The following is a 21,545-nucleotide window of genomic DNA, read 5'->3' on the forward strand; positions in this document are numbered from 1 at the left end:
CGAAGCCGACGTCTTCAGGGGGTACCGGCCCTGGTAGCCATAACACAAAACCTTTTCTATTCAGGGGGAGGCGATTGAAAACAACACCCTCAGTACTCCGAAGGTTTTGTATAGAAGTCCAGGAAAAAACATGAAATACAAAGAACCAATTTAGAAAGGAAACTCAAACAAATTAATCAGAAAATAAAAAATAAGATTTCAAAACTCATTTTAACCAGGTCAAACATCGATTTCATCGATTTTAATGGTTTAAATTTTTATAAACAAATTATTGAAATTCCACAAGGTAATTCCTTTTCTGGTGCTTTTGCTAATATTTTTCTGCATTTTTTTGAAGCTAAATTTCTTGAGCATAATGAATTTAATGCTTTCAGATATATAGATGATTTGATTTTGTTTAATTGTGATAATTATAATTTTACTTATAGTATTTATCCTGAAGATTTGATTTTGAAAAAAACTAATGAGAATTGTTTTAATGTTGAATATTTAGATTTTAAAATTGATACTGTTGACAATTTTATTAAAATTGGTGTTTTTTATTAATAAAAAGCTTTCAAATTTAAAGTTATTTTTTTCTGTAACTTTAATACTAATTTGTGTAATAAAATTTTTAAAAATTTGGTTTTTTCGCAATTGCTTAGGATTAAAAATATTTGCAATAATGTTGAAAGTTTTCGGGAAGCTGTGAATAATTTTTTAAGTAATTTGAGAAATAATGATTTTCCTTTCAGTTTTTGTAAAGTTAATTTTTTAATTAAGAAAATGATTGAAGAATTCTAGTTTTTTTATTTTCTTCTTTCAACAGGGCGCATGTCAAGTCTTAACTGAGCAGCCCCAGTTGAGCATTCTATTAATTTGTGACGTATCTTTTTCTTGAGTTCTTTTTTCTCAATCAGCCCAATGTAGTAGAGGGCGTTGTTTTCTTTAATTTTAGTGTTTCCTTTTCATTCAGTGTGCTTATGAAATCGATGTTTGACCTGGTTAAAGTGAGTTTTGAGTTTTTATTTTCTGATGAATTTGTTTGAGTTTCTTTTCTAAATTGGTTCTTTGTATTTCATGTTTTTTCCTGGACTTCTATACAAAACCTTCGGGGTACTGAGGGTGTTACTTTAGACAATTGCCTACCCCTCAATGGAAAAGGTTTTGTTTTATGGCTACCGGGGCCGGTACCCCCTGAAGACGTCGGCTTCGGTGGTCATATTTTTATTTTTATTTCCTTCGTTTCCTTTATTGCTGCATTAATCCTTTTTGTGAAATTTCTGCTGCTTTTAAGTGCGTTTTTTACATAGAAGTTTTAAGAATTTAAAATTAAAAAAAATTTTGTTTTCTTTTAGTGCAGGTTTAAAAATATTGTTTTCCCTTGAAACTAAGAAAGGTCAATTAAAAAAAAAAAGAAAAAAAAAGGACCAAATCAAACTGATTAAATTGTCTAATAAGTGTTTTGGTTTTAAAATATTTTTTTTTTACTCCTATGCAAATTTTTGTCATTGATGGTGCTAATTCCTTGAAGAACTTGCGAATTTAGTTTTAAATATTTCTTAATGAAAATAAATATTAACGTCTATTATTAAGCTATTATTATTACTAGATATTATAAACGTCAGCTAATTCGAAAGCATATTTTATGAGATATAGCTAAATTCAAAGCGTTTTACTGAGTTAAAAGTTAAAATTTTGATCCATTTTTTTGTATTTAATTAGACTAACTAAAAGGTAGTCTAATTAAATATAAAAACAAAACTTAAAGTGGCAGTTATTCACAAACAATGAGTATTTCCAATCTTTGAGTCTGTAACAAATACGAACGATAACACGATTTTATCCCACGTGTTACACATGTTAGTAACTGACATATTTATCTAAAACATATTTACACATTTATCGAAAAAATATTTACATATTTATCTAAAAAAGTATTTAAATTTGTTTTTCTTTGTCTGGAATAGAAAACGAAACTAGAATACATAAAAAAAAACTCTATGAATGATCACTTAATCACAAATCAAGAGTTCGCATACATTTTCAGTAGTATAGTAAAATCTGAACACACAATTACTCAACACTACACTCCTTCACATCTTTCGTGAATCATTTTACATCTGAAAATTCCAATTTTGGCGAATGTCTTAGAATTGTCTGATGCCAAGTTTTGATTTTCGTAATCAAGCATTTGCAGTTATTTCTTGCTATCAACGAAGCATCGATAAATCTACAGAAGTTTTCTTCTGTTTTACAAAAAGTATATATTTTTTGTTTTGTAGTTACAATACATCGATATACATCGTAAGTTTTACCTATTTATTATTATTATTTTGTAATAAGTAATTTCAAAATGTTAAATTTCAAACCGTTTCGACTCTTGTAAGCCTAATTCGAATTAATTTTAATATCTCTATCTCGATAATGTGTGTGCATCACAAACTAGCTTTTTTTTTAAATAAATTATAATGTGTATGCTTCCTAAATTAATTGTTTTTACACAATTGTATCGTAAACTTTGCTGTAAATATTAGCTCTGTTTCAATTGAATATATGCTGTTATTGCATCGTAGTAATATAGAGTTTTTAAAATTTTCTCTAGTACTCGTATATGAACTAAGGCCTCAATGATCATAATTAAATTTAATAGTCTTCAAAATTTATGTTAATAATTTAGCAATGAGCGAAAATTAATAAGCAATCCTTAATATTTTTATGGTGATTATGGATTCTACTTATTATTATTGTTAATCTGCAGCGAAGAATAATGCTTTGGTATCCAAGTTGCTTTGAAATAAAGTATATTGTTTATGTACAGTGCGTAAAATAAAAAAGTTATTACCCTGAATAATTTTTGTTCGAAGGATTGGATTTCAACAAATTAAATGCCAATCTGTTTAAAGAGGAGATTTCAAATATTCTAATTATTTTTGCTAACAATTTCTTAATGAATTTTTAGAAATTTTGCTTGTAGCTCGAGAATTTATTAAGAGAATCGAAAATTTTTTGCTTATAATAATCAGCAGATATTCCACGTAAAAGGAATTTTTATTACTTTTTAGCTGTATTATTCAATAAGGCTCAAAGTTGTATCGAATTGTAAGGTACATACATATTCTCACTATTTTAAACTGTAAAATTTTTTAAGTCTAAATACGAAATTTGAGCAAAATTGGGTAAATAGTTCTTGAGAAATAATATTTTAAATAGCATCTTTTTCTAATTTTAGAAAATTTTGTACCGACTTCGCCAAACTTACTATTTTTTCATTTGAAAGTATCCATTTTCGAAAATTTGCAGTATCACAATCACAAATCCATGGATTACCAGATAATGTCAGTTGTTGAAAGTTTGAGACATTCCTGAGCCATGTCGTGTTTATTGCTTTGAACCTGTTGTTGTGTAGAAATAGATTTCTTAGACCAACAGGCAATCGTGCACTTTCTAAAGTATCTAAGTTGTTGTGGGAAAGGTTAATTTCCCCTATACTATGCACAATTACGATGTCACCCGTGTTCCTCTGAAATTTAGGTTGAAGAGTTATTTCTAGGTGAGATGAATCCTGAAAAAAAAAGAAAATGTAACAAAAAAAAAAGAAAAAACGATATCTTTCTTATACAGACTGCTTCTAAATTATCACTCTCAAAACTTATGAAAATATGCACATAAGCGACACATGAGAAGTATTTAACTTTACAAGAAAAAGAAAAAACAATTTTGAAATTATTCAAATCACTATTGAGGAAGGTAGAACTAGATCCATAAAAACTTGTTTATTTTCTGAGATAACGGACAAGAGCTGGAAGGGGATTAAAAGAAACAATTTTTCTCACGGTTCTCCCTTCCAATTTGAATATCGTTCTCTTTCTTCTACGACTGAATATTAATTACTATTTCTAATATGCATACTTTTTATTTTCATTACCTGGCCGGGATTTAGAAAATATCCAATGATTTCTGAACACCCTGTATGCATACCTATTAATATCAATTACCAACACTACTAACACCATATTATCAACAACTTTTCAGTAAATTTTAATCTAACTTTATAAACATATTTTATGGATTTACATATTTTACGAACTCATATAATATTATGGATTTTAATATTTTTAAATTTACCATTCCAATAGATCTTGAAATTGTTATGCAAAACATACTATACTGCGACAAATCCCTGTTCTTTTTACAGACTTTCTCTGTATATTTGATGGTTATATTGAGCAGTTATAACTGTTCTGCTGATATAACGGTTGTTTCTTTATTCGTCCTAATTATAAACCGATAAACCATCAGTTAAAATTCTAGTTTTGTGCATTGCCGTTTTGCTTACCGCGGGGATAATTCTACCTTTTTCCAAATTAATTTATTATTCTTTTCTATATTTGCTCCTATTTTAAAGTAATTATTATATGGTTTTGAACAACGTATAAATAAAACTGAATTTCTATTTTATTGTCAAAACAATACTGCCAAATCTCAGCTATGACTCCAATCTTGCACTGACCACAGACCAGACGTAAAATATTTTCAGTGATAAACGGATCACAGGTTAGAATCGCTTTGCCGTCGGGCTAAGCGTGGGAGGTTTTCATTATTTTCCTCTCATATAACCCAAATACAGGTGAGTTCTATTAAAAGTCCTGGTTTGTACCAATGCTTGGCCAAGGAATTACATTGTCTTCTGGGTTGGGTTCAAAATTATAAAGATACGGAGTTGAACATTGGTAGTCATAAACTCAGAATTGAGTCCGCTGTTCAATGCCGGTTAAAATTTTAAACAAAATAATGAGACATTAGAGCTGCGATAGCTTAGAGGACTAAGCGCTCGTCTTTCAGTAACACAGGTTCGAAACCCAGCGTGAACGGGTCGAATGAATGCTGCTCTCGGCTTGCAATGACTCCATTACTGACACAGTTATTTAGTAGAATTTTTTTTATTAAAATAACAGTGTCTGTTATGACAGCACTTATCATCTTAAAAACAGGTTAAATAACAGAATTTTTCCGTGAAGAAATGGTTTTATACTGGCACACCAGCATTTTTTTGTGTAAATTTAACAGATTTTCTTGCAGTGTATGGAAAAAACCATATTTAGAAAAACGAATATGTCAAAAATTAGACTAATATACCTCTGCACTATGTTCTGCCAGAAACTGGGGTAATGTCGAGATATTCCTAAAACTGCAATCCACAGCCATGAAGTATTTTTCAATGTCATTTGTACAGTAACACTCGCATGTTGATGGACAAGACTGCACATGATTTGGTGTGTACAGTAACATTGAACGGCAAAGATCAATATCTACATCAGTTTCTGACAAGTTTAGCCATTTAATAAAAGGAAGGAGCTCACAATCACAGCGAATAGGGTTATCTAAAGAATGAGCAGTAGTTGATTGAAAATTACTTTAACATTTTGGAAGAGCAATGCACAAAAAATAAGTAGTAGAAGTAGCAATACACAAGAGATAAAAACATCGCAAGTGTTATTTAACTAAGTTATAATTGTTGAAAATAACAAATAAATAAAACGAAAATACGATTTCGTGTATTCCTGCACCTGGAGTTCTCGAACTTTTCCAAATATTATTAACAATATTATATAATATAAATGTTAATAATTTTAGAGAAAATATCAGGAGGCAAAAATTACTAACCGTTTTTGAACACTTCGTTATTCGTTTACCATTTATAAGTCCATTGTGTACTTGAAAGTCATGCTAAGGATATTTAAAATCCAATGTGATATTTATTATTCTTATTTATTTATTAATTTGTTTATTTATTTACTGTTCTTTTTTTAGTATGGTGAAAAGGAAAATCAAACTCAGGTGAGGTACAGATCCGGTACTGTATTATTATTATTATATTTTATTTTAGTTTTTTGCATAGGTAGTGACAAGTGCAAACAAAATCATTTATGGTGTTTATCCAAATGCAATAGATGTTCGTATATCCCAAAGGAAATTTTCTAAGTTCAAATCTGCTAATTTTTATCTTTCAGACTCTATAACTTGGCACCTTGGATAATTCCATTGAGCACTTTCTTAAAGTTGCATCAAATTTGAACCATATTATGGTTTAATATTATCCGAAATTTTCAATAATGCACCGTAAAAAACTGGTTCAATTTATGGTACAAGGTACCGGCACTGAGGTTGACAAAACTTTTACCGTAAAATTCAGTTATACCATAAAATTTTACGGAACAAAATATCTGTTATACTTTAATTTTTACAGTAATACGTACTATAAAATTACTGAATCACTGTAATTAAATCCATATTACTGTAAAATAGATTTTAAGGATGCTGCACCCAGGCTGCCATTACTTTTTACATTTTTTTTAATCAGGAATATTTTACACTGTAGCAATGATACTTTGCGCTAACTCATTTATTTAACTTCTTTCTTTATAAAGTTATTCGATATGAAATGTTAAAAAAAATAATAAGTTGATTTCTAGAAAATTATAAATTGAAAAGTAGCATAGTAGTTTAAAAAGTAGTTTTTCTCTACGTACAGTTTCCCTTCAGCTTCAAAATAACTCCTCCTAGAAGAAAGAGGGCCTCTGCACAGGTTAATTTAGTATTCCAACATAAGGAACATTAACTTAGCGAACAATTCAGGATTTCACTACGCTAAAAGCATCGGATTTATCACTTAAGGTAATCAGGATTATTGAAATATTTCCTCGACGAGTAAGATCTTTAAAAAGTGTCGATTGATATCGAATACTATTAAATCTTTTCTATCTTTCAAAAGATGTTAGTAAATCTGGCGTATTAAATTTTGATTAACAGTAGCAACAGGTGTAACTAAAGAGTAATGACTATGTGAGGCGAAACACAAGTGGAACCTAATGCTGTTGTGAATAAATAATTATAATGCGTGTTATAATACATTTTAATTGATCACCATAGCAAAGAGAAGGCAACGATTGGTTGGTTTGTGGAATTCGAAAAGGATTGTCCGGAACAACTTTACAACAACGCATCGATATTTATTCCTTGGTGTACAGTAAAATAAAGTGTTGAAAAGTGCACATTTAAAAATTTTTTTTTTGGAAAATTGATGTAGATTTTCGCTATATTTATTGCAAGCATTCGAAATTCGTAAAATCAAGTGCAAAATAATTTTTTTTTATTATTTTGTAAATTAAATAATATTAGCTTTCTGATATTTTACACACGATCTCAAAATTTCACAAAATTTTCAAGCTCCAATTGAATCAGTCAAAGTGTAAATAAAAATAATGTTGTTATTACGCATATTGGAAGGGCTTTAAGAAATATAATGATAAGCCACATTTCTAAATTTGGTGAAAAATAGTAATACCTGTTTTTGGTGAAAAATTGTACGTAACCCATGCAGTTGCTATACTTCTATGTAATATGCTGTCCCCGAGGGGAAATTCATTAAACTTGTAAAATACTTATTTTTAAAAAATACAAAGGCTGAAAACAATATTTTTGATAAAAATGTTATTCTTAGAAGAAAATTTTTTTTGAAAATTTTTCACTAGCTTTTAGATCCTAAGATTATTTTCTGTCATTTTCTATAGAAAATAATCTTAGGAAATAAATAGTGTATTTTGATGGAAAATCTCCATCGACTATTTGTTGGAGACCTCCTAGTAACAAGTAATATTATAACTAATAACTTGTTATTTATAAGTGTCCTTTAATGGCGTGTCAAATTTTGAAAACTTACCCCGTATATAGAGATATTGCAAAGAATTTGGCATATGTTCACTTCTTAAAGTCCTAATTCTGTTGTTCGACAAGTCAAGGATCGACAATCGGGGTAACCAGCGAAGATCACTTCCAAGTACAACAATTTTATTTCCAGAAATATTCAAATGAATTAAATCGACGAGACCAACGAATTCTCTCTCCTCGAGTACCTAAGAATTGATTTCGGTTAAGATTGGCATGAAGTGCTGTCAGTTAAAATAATTTATTTGTCTCAGCCACGAATTCGTGTGTTAGTTATGTTTATGTATAGGATGCCCTAAGTGAGAATAACGATTTTTAAAACTTTTACAATTGTAAAATGGTTAAGGAAAAAAACTATATCTTGCAGCAAATTCATGCGATAGTGAATAAATATTTGTTCTCAGAATTTTTTTTTTACAAATCTTTTTTAACATATGGCGCCGAAAGTATTAAACAATAAATCAAAGAAAAAAACTCTGAAAACCGTGTCACGATTTTTCAAAATCCTATAATGTTTTCGAAATGTTCACCATCACATATCATAATAGACTTGCAGAATTTTTGTATTAAAATCTAAAAACAGAAAAAGCATTATAAGTGGGCCACAACATTAAAAAATTAATTAACAATTTAAAATTAATTAACAATTAATTAACAATTTCAACAGTTTAAAGTTAATTATGTTAAATTATTTAAGACATTTAGTGAAAGTAAGGATTATTAGATTTTCCTTTTAAAAAAATTATTAATTATGGTAGGAACTTTAGACTCGTTAATACATACAAAAAAAGAATTTTTAGACCAAGCCGATTTAATGGTAATGCAATTGCATATCTTTTTAGCAAAATCCATTTTAAAGATTGTTCCACCAGAATAAAACATCTTCGAAATAAAAAAAAAAAATAAAAATACAACCTGCAAAAAGATGAGTCTGAAAGCATATGAAAAGAGAACACATTTTTTATTTTATCATAGCAGCAAATCCGTCGGTCAAAACAACAAAACAGGAAAACGGGACAAAAAACTCACAGAAGAGGAACAACACGGGAAACCTTCTTTCAAAACAAGAAAGTAGCGCTGGAGAGATGCTTTCAGGAATGTCAGAAAAAATAGTCAAAGAGACCCCTCACGAGAAGCCCTGTTGCAATCAGTAGTCAATCATTGCATGGTAGGCAAGAGTTGTAGCCGTTTGTACTTTTTATACGTGATTCGCTCCATGTGTATAGACGTAATATAGTATCTGTTTTCAATTTCGTTTGGAATTCATCAAAACTCTCGACGTCGACGATGTTTCTGGTCACAAACAACCATCGCAAAATCCCTGAACTGGGGATAAAATAAGACGTGGATAACTTGAAGTGTTTATTTATGGCATTATGTGCTTAGTTGATTCGTGAATGTTATTTCACTGGGAACGTCTAGGATTTTATGCCCAAGCTTGCACTTGCCAGATAATTTAAGTTTTCAGAATGCCTATTTTTGCCCTATTAAAAACTATTGACAGATTTTAAGTTTTTAAAGTGCCAGAAAGGAAGCATGTTACAATTGGGTATAATATGAAAAAAGCACAACTACTTCCACTTACTAGGAATAACATTTACCTTTTAGTTTAATTAATAAACTGAGTTTTAAATATGTTTACTAAATTCATAAACTTCGGTAAAACAACAATATAAATTATTTCCAAAGGAACTAGACTAATACAATTCCAACCTGGCGAGTAGCGACTTATAAATAAGACACTTCGTTTGATGCTTTTACTTGTTGCTAGAAATCAGGTTCGCAGAAAATGCTATTTACTAGTTAAATTTAGTAGGAATAACACGATCTGTGGCGTAGGCTATAGTATACCCAATTGTAACACGGTGACCTGAGGTCACTATAATGCTATGACGTCTCTATAATTTGGCGCTAAATGTCCGTATGAAGAAAATGTATCGATTTGGGAAAAAAAAAAGCGTTTGCGATTAAAAAATTGGTTTGAAATTGGAGAAGTCATTTTAATGCCGCATTGTTTCGGCTCATAAAAGTTTGCAAAAATTGAGAATTTTACGAGCAAACGAGCTGAGGAAAACACATTTATGTGGTCTAATTTGATAAAAAGTGCCGTCATTGTAGGCAAATCGTGCATTTGTCGATTCAGAAACCAATCAGGGTCGACACTCACGTGCGGCGTTGCTTTCAGGTAACATGGTTAAAATTGGGTATAATATTAAAAAAACACAACTACTTCCGCTTAGTAGGAATAACATTTACCATGACGCAATGCTAAATTCTATGCCACTATCCACATAAATGCCACTATCCACATAAATAAATTATTAATCAAAAATCGAATCTTTTTAAGTCGCAAATATTCAACACGTTTTTCATCGGCTGGAGAGAGTTTTCTTAGATATGCTTGTTTACTCTCCGTACGTAATCCAGGTATGAAATGCATAAAGTAACGATTTTAGAGGCGATTCATGCTCGAGTCGTTATAATATCTTTTTCATTTTGCTTCTCAGAGTGGAATACGTCACTATGGTTCATAAATATTGTTCGTCTGCATTGGTGCAATCACATTTTTTTTTTTGTAAAAACAATTTAAAACCGTGCTTTTTTGGTGCATTAGAAAATATAGATATTTCAGAAAAAAAAAAGAAATAGTTACTCACAGTTATAAGATTCGATGAAAGATTCAAGTACTTCAAACGAGGTAGTCGTTGAACACTACTGTTCAGCGATTCCAGAAGATTGTAACTGAGATCTAGATAACCCAAGTATTCCATATTGTCGAAGAATGAGCTATCGATCCATTTTATTTGATTTTCCTGAACTTTTAATACTCTTATATCCTGAGATACATAAAAATCTCTCTTTACTAACTGCCGTAACTCATTTTTGGCAACAGTCAACTCCAGATAATGTTTTAGGGGATTTACCAAGCTTCTTAGGCGGTTGTTAGCAAGATTAATTTTTCGCACATTATGCACTCCGACTGTAAATACATTGAATATTGATAGTTATTTTAAAAGACCATCAAACAAAAAGAAAATAGGTTTGAAATAAAAAATTTAAAATAATACAAAATGCAAGACAACAGCTCAAAGAAAAGTAATAGGTTTTTTGTGCCTTTTTAGCAGTTTGAAAAAAAATTGCTTAAAATTTCTTTGCTGAAAAAATTTCTTAAAATTTTTTATCACTTAAATTCTAAAGTAACCCTCCTTTAGTGATAACTTTTTTTATATTCAGTAGAGATTTTGACGAGAAAAGTTTCTATGATTTATTTAAATGTTAAGTTGACGCTTTTACTTTACAAGTTTAATTTTAACATATTTTTAAATTTCATTTTTTCAGTGCTGTTGAATTGATATTAATAAAATTTCAGATTCTTTTTTACCTGTTAAACTATGTGGTTCAAGTCGAAGTAAAACACTTAACTTGAGATGAGTGCATTTATGATTGAATTTGAGTATCAAGGTCAACTTAATAACCTTACAACGCAAAATTATTATGAAAGCACTAAATTAAACTAGTTAATGTCTATTACAGCAATTTTTGAAAATTTTATTAATGTATGCTAAGAATACTTAAATTATGAAATGGAATACTTATTTAAAATGAATAACTAATTATTTATATAACGAAATAAACTTAATATTTTATTACTTTGATATTATTTATACAAACTTGCTAACTGAAAAGAAAAATCACACTGAGGAACAAACTTTTTTGTTACATTAATCTATTGGAAATACTTTGTCTTGATGAATCCGGGTGTAGTAATTTCAAATCTGAAATTAGTTTTGCTTCTAAAGCGGCATTTTTTTCATAACAACATTTTTAGTTTATTCTTCGTCGAAATGTAAAAGGGCTAATGTTATATATAACAGAGGGTCATTTAAATGTTGCTACAAACTTCTACGAGGGATAAGGACACATTATTAGGATTAAAAGTGCATTGGAGAAAGAGTTCATAATAGGTAAGCGCCCTTAGCGGAGTATGACGACTTTTTCCGGCATGGTTTCCTATGCTATTTTAATCCTGATGATGTGTCCTTACCATATATGGCAGTACTTTTACTTTCGTTACTTGTACCGCCGGTACAAGTAAAAAGTACGTACTTTTACTTGTACTTCGTTACTTTTTAAATTTAGTACTTTTACTTGTACTTTCGTTACTTTTTTATGGAAAAAGTACAAGTATTTGTAACGGAAATGTTGAATGAAATCGTTACTTTTTCTAAAACTCGGTAAGCTTTCTAAAAAAAAAAAAAAAAAAAAAAAAAAAAAAAAAAAATGCTTTCGAAATGTAATTATTTTGCAAAATGAATTAAAATATTAATTAGCAAGTTATTTTCATTCATTTTCGAGTTTTATGCATTTGTTTAATACATTTTAAATAAAAAATGTTGGATTTTGTTATTACGTTTTTCAATTTTCTTTTTGAACTCACTAATAATGCAATTTTTGCCTTAATACATTTTTTACTAAATACATTTTTACCTAGTACATTTTTTACTAAAATTATGTTTATGCCCGACCTTGTCAAACAATGCCCAGTCAAATCTCTAAGAATTTCAGAACTATTTGTGCTACTGAAAACTATTATAATTACTATTTTAATTCTTGAAAACTCGAAGGTATTAATTTAGCCGCTGATACTAAAATTCGTTTACAAATTTTAATTATTCCGTTAGGCAGAAATGTTCGGAAAATGATTTTCTTGCATAACTTCAGCGTTAGCCATTGTTACAAATAAAACTGTAGACTGTTCTGTTTCAACTTATACTGCACATTCAATTATTTTTTACTAGCTCAAAGATCACAAAGCTTTCTGAAACCCCGTGTTTGCTTTGTTTATGTTTGTGCTTTTAAAACGCGTTTCTATGAAGTAAAACAATTTTAAATCAATGGTAATTTAAATAAATAAAAGTAAACTAAAAATTAAAATCAATAGATAAAATTTCTTTCTCGTGCAAATCCGTAAAAAGTTTGATATTAAAATTATATTTGATTTTGAAATTATATTATACGATTATATTATAAAATTATATTATAATATTCTTCCGAATTTAAAAATAAATCCATAACTTTCAAAATTAAAAATAATTAAATAAATAACTACAATTTTGCAAAAACATTAAAGAACATAAGAATATTATTCAATAAAATTTTAGGTTACTTTGAATTTTCGATTTCCTAGAAATGTACTTTTAAATCGTTCCTTTTTTTGTTTAGTACCTGTACTTCTACTTGTACTTTTTACTCGTTACTTTTTAAAATAAGAACTTTTTACTTTTTACTCGTTACTTTTTTTAAAAATACTTGTACTTTTACTCGTTACTTTTTAAAAGTAACGTTGCCATATATGGTCCTTACCACCGTAGAAGCTTGTAGCAATCTTCAAGCGGCCTTCTGTTATGTACAACTTCTTTTAACTTGTACATTTAGACAAAAAATAGATTAAAAATGTCCTTTTAAAAATACTATAGCTTGTAGGGTGAAACAATTGTAGATTTGAAATCAGGGATGCGAAAGTATTTAAAATCTACAAAAAATCTCATGAAATAGAAATTTTTTTCTAGTGATATCATTATTAGTGTTTCACAATATATATTAGTTTTGATTGTTCAAACAATAATATCGTTCATTGTTCAAAAAATAATAAGACTCTTTACTCAAACAATTTAGTTCATTGTTCCAGTAATAGTTTTGTTCATTGTTCAAATGATAATTTTGTTCATTGTTCAAATGGTAGTTTTGCTCATTGTTCAAATAATAGTTTAATTCATTATTCAAATGATAGCTTTGTTCATTGTTCGAATCATAATTTTGTTAATTGTTCAAATAATATTGTTCTTAATTGTGAAAGGATTAAGTGTGCGTAAAATTTCACCTTTGAACTCTCGTATTAAGTTCCCTTCAAGCACCAGCTCAGACTTATAGTTACGAAATCCAAAGTCAATTCTCGTTGGATTTACTTTTTCTATCCTGTTGTAACTAAGATCCAGAACATGAAGATGTATTCGAAGATTATAATACTTATTTTCATTCAAGACCTGAATCAGACAGTGATCAAGGTACAGGTACCTCAACAGTGGAGCTTTACCATGAAGAAAATCAGAAGAAAGCTGTCTGATGGGGTTGTACGAAAGACGTAATGTAGTCAAATTCCATGTAATTGATGGTAAAATGGCGTCTAAATCAGTTATGTTGTTATAACCCAGATATATAGCCTAAATTGGAAAAAAAATAACAACAATGAATGCACATGTGCATTTAAATCAAGCGTTTTCGTAAGTCTTATGATATGTTATATTAAAATTAGGAAGTACCCAATCATCATTCACATAGTCCGGTTAAAATTGATTAATTGACTCAATTTAATTTATCAAATTAATCTGAATTAATTTAATTCAACGAATCGACTAATTTATAAATTCGCAAATAAGTTAAAGTTTAAACATTCATAGGAATAAAAACACATATATTTCTTGACAAATAAAATTTTAACTAATAAAATAATTATATTTTAAATTGTTAATAAATGTAGAAATTCTTTTAAGGCATGAGCTCAACTTGTGAATTTAAAAAAAAGTGTTAAATCTTAAATAATATGAAGAAACGGAAATTTTGATTCCCCCCTCCCTTGATTTATCCCCTCTCCACTGTGATTTTTCTTATTCTATTTTTCCCTCTCGGCTATTGCGGTTTTTTCTAGTTTTGTTTCTCCCTCTTACTGTACCATTTTTCGATGGAAACTTTATTCTTTCATTTTTTTTTTAAATTTCAAATCACTTTTGTTTCGATTCATTCACGTCTGGCAAGTCTTGAAAATAGGACACTATTTTTGAAAGCTTAAAATATGTTGACTGTTATTTCCAATTTGTATATTTGTGAAGCAAATGGGTCATTCTCACTGAAAAGGTATAAATAGACTAAAAATTTTCTTAAATTAAAGTAATTAAAAAAGTGATAAAAATTACATAAATGCCTTTATTTATTTTTGTTATATGTCCTTATAATAATGGTCAAGTTTTCAATTTTATTTTTTAAAGGATTTAAAATATTTTAAATTCTGCCTTGTCCACGGAGGAGATGCAATAGCCAACGGAGGAGACATTTTATGTTATAAAATATGAAATGTCAATGAAGACTAATTCATTAATTATTAAGTACAACTGATATGAGTTTAACATTAATAAGTAAATAATAAAATATTTCATTTTTAGAGATAAAGCTACTTCCGATTAATCATGCTGCTATGAAAGGAAACACCCATTTTTAAATTAGGTGTACAATTTTTTAAGTAACTCTTACTGAATATTAATAAATTAAAATGTCAAGACTATTGAAATAAAATTTCAAGCTCCACATGAAAGTTGGGTGCTGAGGGTACTCTTTTATGAACATTTTATGCAAGTTAAACGTACTGTCATCCAAATAATGTTTTTGTTTTTTCTCTTTTCATCTTGTTATTGTTTCTTTTTTCCCTGGGCACAAACGGCTTGTTCTATCAATTTATAAAAATTTAGGTACATTTAATCACGATGTTTTTGTTAAATAGTTTTCTGATATAGATTTTAAAGTTTTTTGCTCCTTTTTTCTTTTTTTTTTACTTTCTTTAAGCAATACAGGGTTTTCTTTTAATTTCTGTCTAGATTGTCTCATACTAAGCTTTTTCTGTTCCCTTCTCTTTTGCATTTGAACATTTGATTGCTTTCTCTCTTTACATTTTGGTTTTACCATTTTTTTCCTAAAATTTGAAGAGAAAAAAAATGTTAAACATCACAGAAATTATTTAGAAAAATTGCCAATATTTACTTCTCATATAAGAAAAAGTTAAACTTAATTGATTTTCTTTAAAAATACTAACAAATTAACACACTTGTTCCATTTTAAAAAATATCACTTAAAAGAAAACAGTTTTTTAATTATTAAAATTGTCTTATGGTTATCTAACACATTGTCTCTTCCATTGACTGTGTCTTCTCCTCCGTGGACTTGTTATGTCCACGGAGGAGACAAAAACTAGTTCATGACTTTTACTGATTTTTAATTTTAAAGTTACAAAAATGGGGCAGTTCTTTTTATTAAATATGCTATTTTTGCAATCTAAAATTCATCTATCAAAAATAAAATAATTTTCTTTTACCTTCCGTATGATGTCCACGGAGTATACGGTGAGAACCCCAATTGAACACAACAATCCAAAACTGACACCAAAGAGAGCAAAAACAACTGATAGTTAACATTAGAAAATGGAATGGTTACCTTTACCAGCAGCTGTCTTATAGGGATTTCGCATATGCTGCCCTTTATTGCATATTTACCAACTGTATTTATTGTTCATGGTGGGAGATTTCATTTTTGATGGACAAAGTTTACTAGTCATTTATTTTATAAAAATAAATGTTTTTAAAAAAAATATTAAATAAAAAGTTACTATAAACATTTAACTAGGTAAAACTGCAAAAATCATTAAAATAACATTTAAATTGTTTAACAGCCATTAAAAATTATTTTGTGTCACAGACGTAGGGACGTCCGCGGAGATTTTGAAGTTATGTTTATCAAAAAATAAGAATAAAATATTAAATACATTCAGCAGAAATGCATATGATTTGTTAGTTAGAACTTTAAGAAAAATGATGAAGAAAAATATTGAGAAATCTGCTGTATTTCCTAATATTTATTACTAAGGGACTTAAAAAATCACCTTTTTGTGAGAATGACCCAAATGAAGTTTTTAATGAAGTAATGATGTTAAATACTAAATAATCTTGAGAAACGGAAGTGAAAATTTCGATTTTTTCCCCTGATTCATCACTCTTCGTCACTGTGGTTTTTCTTGTTCTATTTTCCAACTTTTTTATTTCTCTCTCTGGTACTGCTGTTTTTTCTAGCTTTATTTTTTACCTTTGCTTTTCCAATTTTCGATGGCAACTTTACGATTTTTACGTAACTCACGATTTTAGACAACTCACGATTACTCCCATAAATTTAAACCGACGACAATCTTACAAATTTATGAGCATTTTTAATGTCTTAATTTTTTAATCTCTAAATACGAGTACATTTGGAAGAACTGCTCGTTTTTAGAAGAATAATCACAGTGATGACTATACTAAATTATACTAAAAATAATCAAACTATTAAAAAAATAACTGTGTTTTAGAAAAATATTAATATGAGATTCATATCAACACTACTTACATGTGGACGAGCTAACGTAAATAGATCTTTAACGTGTAGCAGCTGATTATGAGAAAGTGACACGTTGCGCAGATTATCCCAGGGATCAAACAAATGAGGAGGCAAATATGAAAGCTTGTTATAAGAAAGATCGAAATGAATCACACTGTTTGTACCCTAAGAAAAAAAATATCTCTCTTTAAAACTATACTCTAAAACTTTTTTAATTTTTTTAATATTATTCTTGTATAAATTTGAAGCATAAAGAATAGTGTGTATATTCTTTATGTTTCAAAAAAATTATTTTATGTTGTTTTTATTACAAATGCCTCTTGACTATACCAGCAAGCCTTGCTTCGCTAAAATCAAGCGAATTAAAGACAGAAGGGTTCTTGTTTTTCAGTGGCACCATCTATGGGCCAAAAAAACGTCTTTGCCGCACACATACGTTACAGTCCGTTTTAGAGGAAGGGCTCATTCATAATACCTCCATCCATCTGCAAATAGTAATATTTTGACCCGATTTATAGAACAATCAATATTCGATTCAGTATCCTTTGAGGTTTTAATATTCTCTTTTAATAAATGCAATAAAAATGAAAAAAAAATTTTTTTCTTGAATCTTTGTAGAAAGAAACAAAAATCACGAATTCGGCACTGAAGGATTTCTAAGAACGAAGTGCTTCGAAATCATTTTGGTTTTTTTTGTCGGTAAGAAGTTATTTCAAAATTATTTTTATTTTATAATTTTTTTAGCTTTTCATCAAAATCAACATTTAAGTCGCAATATTTCAAGATTTAAGTAGTAATAACATTTAAGACAATATTCAAAGATGCGCTTCAACACCTTAAATTTTAGGGGGAAAAGCATTTATTTTTACATAAAAACATTTAGAAAAAAATTAATTTCAAAGAAAAAAAATAATTGCACATAATCGTACCAGGTAAAAAATTACTCACTCCTAGAGCAAATCATGAAGAGCATAATTTAATACGGGGCACCTCCGCTTCTGGTTTCGATAACTACTTGAGTTCGGTGCAGAAATGAATTTAATAAGTTTTATATTTTCGTACCCATGATTAATTTAAGCTACTCGCTGAGTTCTCTCTAGTTTGCTGAATTGTTCATTTGAGCGTTTTTTTTTACCTGAAGTATAAACATATGTCTCAGATTTTTCAATTTGGGTTTAAATTAGGGGAGTTTGCAAGTGATTCGCGATGTAATAGGGTGGGTGAATGTCGTTGAAATTCATCATATATATCCGTCATATCATATATATCCGTCATATACTCTTGCCTGAAAAACTTCACCGTTGCCATCTTGAAAAATAGAAAATATCAATACCATAATCACCGTGAAAATATTGGCTGAAAGACAACGCCTGGTCATTAAGAATGTTAAAAAAATGTATACATCGGAAAAGATCTTTTCTATAATATTTTAAAAGTCACTGCAGTTAGCAGGGCATTCCTGTTCTGTTTATTCATAACAAGAAAATATCTCCAAAACATTGCAGACCCACTTATGATTTTCTTTATCTCTAGGTGACTTCTTTTTTCGTCCAATTGGCTTAATATAAGAATTTTTTTCTTACTTCGCATATAAGAATCCCTTTAAATATCGTTTCTCAACTTTCTGAAAGTATTTACTTCATTTAATTGGTAAAATAAAAACCAGATAGTAAGTAATACCCTTAAACAACTATTTTTTAATTTGGTAATTAATGATAACGATTCTTAAAATCATTAGTTATACTTCTTATCTATTGGTTTTAATCGGTGCACAGTTATTGTCTTGTTTATTGATGAAAATTAATTGCTTGTCTATAGTGTGAACCAAAATATAGATTGATTTGGTAATTTATGCCCGACAGTGGCACTTCAGCGCGCTTTAACGTGACCTTGACAAATTACACCTGAGGGACAAATATTTTTTTTTTGCATTCATACAAATACTCGATCTTGCCTGATTGTGGGAAATTCAAATCTGAAATAAGTTTTGCTGCTAAAGGTATAAATTTTCTTTTCAATGGCACTTTTAGCCTGTTGTTTACCAAAATGTACAAGTTTTAAAGCGTTACATATAACAGGGGATCCCGTAAATGTTGCGACAAACTTCTAAGTGGAGTTACAGCATATCACCAGGATCAAAATTGCATTTAAACCGGACTTGGGTTCCATGCAATTTTAATCTTGATGTTGTGTCTTACCTCTCTTAGAAGTTTATCGTAGCATTGACGCGATCCCCTGTTATATATAACGTTATTAAACTTAAACATTTCGGCAAAAAATAGATTAAAAATATCATTAAAAAACAGCTGTAGATTAGAGAGAGAAACCGATTGTAGATTTGAAATCAACTATGTGAAAATATCCAAGATTCGTTAAAAAATCTCATAAAAACTGAATTTTTTTTAATAATCCAAGTTTAAAGAAATGGGACAAACATTATAATAAATTTTCCAAAAAGTAATGTTTTCCTTCTTGATAAATTTCATATATCACGCATTAATAAAAAACGTCCATATACAGCAAAAATAGGTATAAACATCAAATGTCTCCCCCACTTCTAGTTGTTATTTAAAATTTGAATACCCTTTCGACTCTAAATTGTAAGGCTACGAAGTGTAGCATTAGTTTCTTCAACGCCAGTAATGAAAAAATAGAAAATAAAGTAATTGGTCATTTTAAATTTAAAAGGAAGAAGATTTGCTAAATTGCGAGTGGTTTGGACCACAAAAATATAAGTACTACTTATCTATCACTACGTTTAATTGACTCTTCCCATTGATAAAACAGTTTCCGTTTCCTTGTTATGTTTCATTTGATTGAACTTTTTCATGCACTTTTTGTCAATATAATTATTTTAAGATCTAAAAATAATCGAAATAGTGACACCGAATCTATGCTTACCTCAAATACGTCTGAATCAATGTGCTGAATTGAATTATTAACGAAAGAAATGTACTCCAGAAAAGGAAGATTCTTAAGTGCGTCGCCTTTTAAGTATGTCAGCAAGCTGTTGTCGATTCTTAATTCACTACTTGAACCATAGACAGGTCGAAAATTAGGAACTTCCTGCAAAAAATGCAAAGACTTTAAAATATCAAGTTTTTAAATATTAAATTATCACTACGTTTTTGAATATGAGTTTATTTTCAAAAAGCTAGTAGTATTTCAAGAGTATCCTTACAATCAACGGGTACCAATGCTACTTGACAAAGTGATAGCCTGGTCGGTAGGGCGCTGGCCCCATGTCCGAGAGTTCGTGGATTCGAACCCCGCCGGCCGAAGACTCCCCGTGTAGTAAAGTGACTGATGCACGTTAAATATGTCGAGTCGCAAAAGTCCTCCATGTTCCCATAACAAATTAATACCTCTGGGGGTACTGGATTGGAGATCAATCGTTCTCTGATTCAAGTCAAAATTACGATCTGTGGATGAATGAACGGATGTATGAATGGGTCAGCTATATAAACGGGTGTGACTTATGATGTGGCAGAAGTCAAATTCTTGGTCTTAGATGGTGCCACTGGAAAACAAGAACAATCGCACCCCCTGTGCCTAAAGATGCATACGTCAACAACAACAACACCTATTCTTTTTATCTTCTCAAAAAAGTCGCCTGTCAATTAGAACATTTAATACCATACATTTGTTATTAAGACCTGATTTAACAATTATAAATGTTTAATTATAGTGATTTAACAAACATGAGTCTTGAACAAATATAAATTGACTTAGACTTATAATTATGTGTCATTAAACATGTTTCATTCATCTGAGAGGTTTTGCAATTTTTTGGAACACAAAATAGTATTGTTTGTTTCTGAATATGTTCTACTGGTTTTCTTTTCATGTCAATGAAGTCAAGACATAAACCTAGAAGTTTGAGGGACTCCAAATACTGTTTATTCCACAAAAGAAACTTATTTATGATTTTTCCAAATCCTCTGTACACCCATATTCGTCCAGGCATGTTGTAACCCAAAGCATTGTAATACATTGTATTAAATTCATTCTGTAATCAATTAATTCCAAATTTTCAACAAATTTTTCTAGCCAATTGTAACAGACTAAGGAACTAAAACAAGTTGTTGTAAATTTAAATCTTAAGTAAAGTTAACTACTTAACTTAAATAACTTTGTTTCATATAACTTCTGAGCAATAATATCTTTTGATTAATCAAAAAGTAAAAAATAACAATCAAATCGACAATTAATTGTAAAAAAATCATAATCAAATAGCAAGTCAGAACCAACTATTGTTTCTCGATATTTTAACGTAACAGATGGATAGACAATGTGAAAAGAGTCCATAACTGCTTAGTTTATGATTTAAACATTTGCCTCAATTTTTTGTTGACAGTAAGGAGATTCAAACAGTTCTGCAAGGCAATGATTTTTTTTCCTTTTCCTAGTGTAAGGAAGAAAATCTCTTTTCCATTAAAAGAAAGCGCCTTCTCTTGATGTTGAATGTACAGCAATGCAAGTTTTACTCAGTAAGCGTTGTTGACAGTACTCACTATGGTACAGCTTGACTTGCCTCACTGCCTGTAACTTTTTGTAAATACAGCGGGGCAAATGTTAATAATAAGTTTTGGTTAGCAATTAACATTTATACCTCAGAAAATGAAAAAAATCCCACGTCTCTATTA

At 29.4% G+C, this 21,545-nt stretch overlaps 1 protein-coding gene across 1 annotated transcript in view; it reads right to left on the minus strand.

Annotated features, from left to right (window-relative positions):
• LOC122268261 (toll-like receptor 2 type-2) overlaps positions 1 to 21,545 on the minus strand; it is a 28,069-nt gene that overhangs the window by 5,164 nt on the left and 1,360 nt on the right. Inside the window, exons 2-8 of the mRNA XM_043043738.3 lie at positions 19,801 to 19,965; positions 16,909 to 17,064; positions 13,589 to 13,928; positions 10,365 to 10,687; positions 7,703 to 7,895; positions 5,119 to 5,363; positions 3,242 to 3,544 (exon numbers count right to left, since the gene is read on the minus strand). Of these exons, the coding sequence (XP_042899672.2) occupies positions 3,242 to 3,544; positions 5,119 to 5,363; positions 7,703 to 7,895; positions 10,365 to 10,687; positions 13,589 to 13,928; positions 16,909 to 17,064; positions 19,801 to 19,965 (1,725 nt within the window). The remainder of the gene's footprint in view (positions 1 to 3,241; positions 3,545 to 5,118; positions 5,364 to 7,702; positions 7,896 to 10,364; positions 10,688 to 13,588; positions 13,929 to 16,908; positions 17,065 to 19,800; positions 19,966 to 21,545) is intronic.

Source organism: Parasteatoda tepidariorum, chromosome 2, assembly GCF_982258835.1.
Source record: "Parasteatoda tepidariorum strain Cologne lab strain chromosome 2, Ptep-v5.0, whole genome shotgun sequence".
Classification (NCBI taxonomy): domain Eukaryota; kingdom Metazoa; phylum Arthropoda; class Arachnida; order Araneae; family Theridiidae; genus Parasteatoda; species Parasteatoda tepidariorum.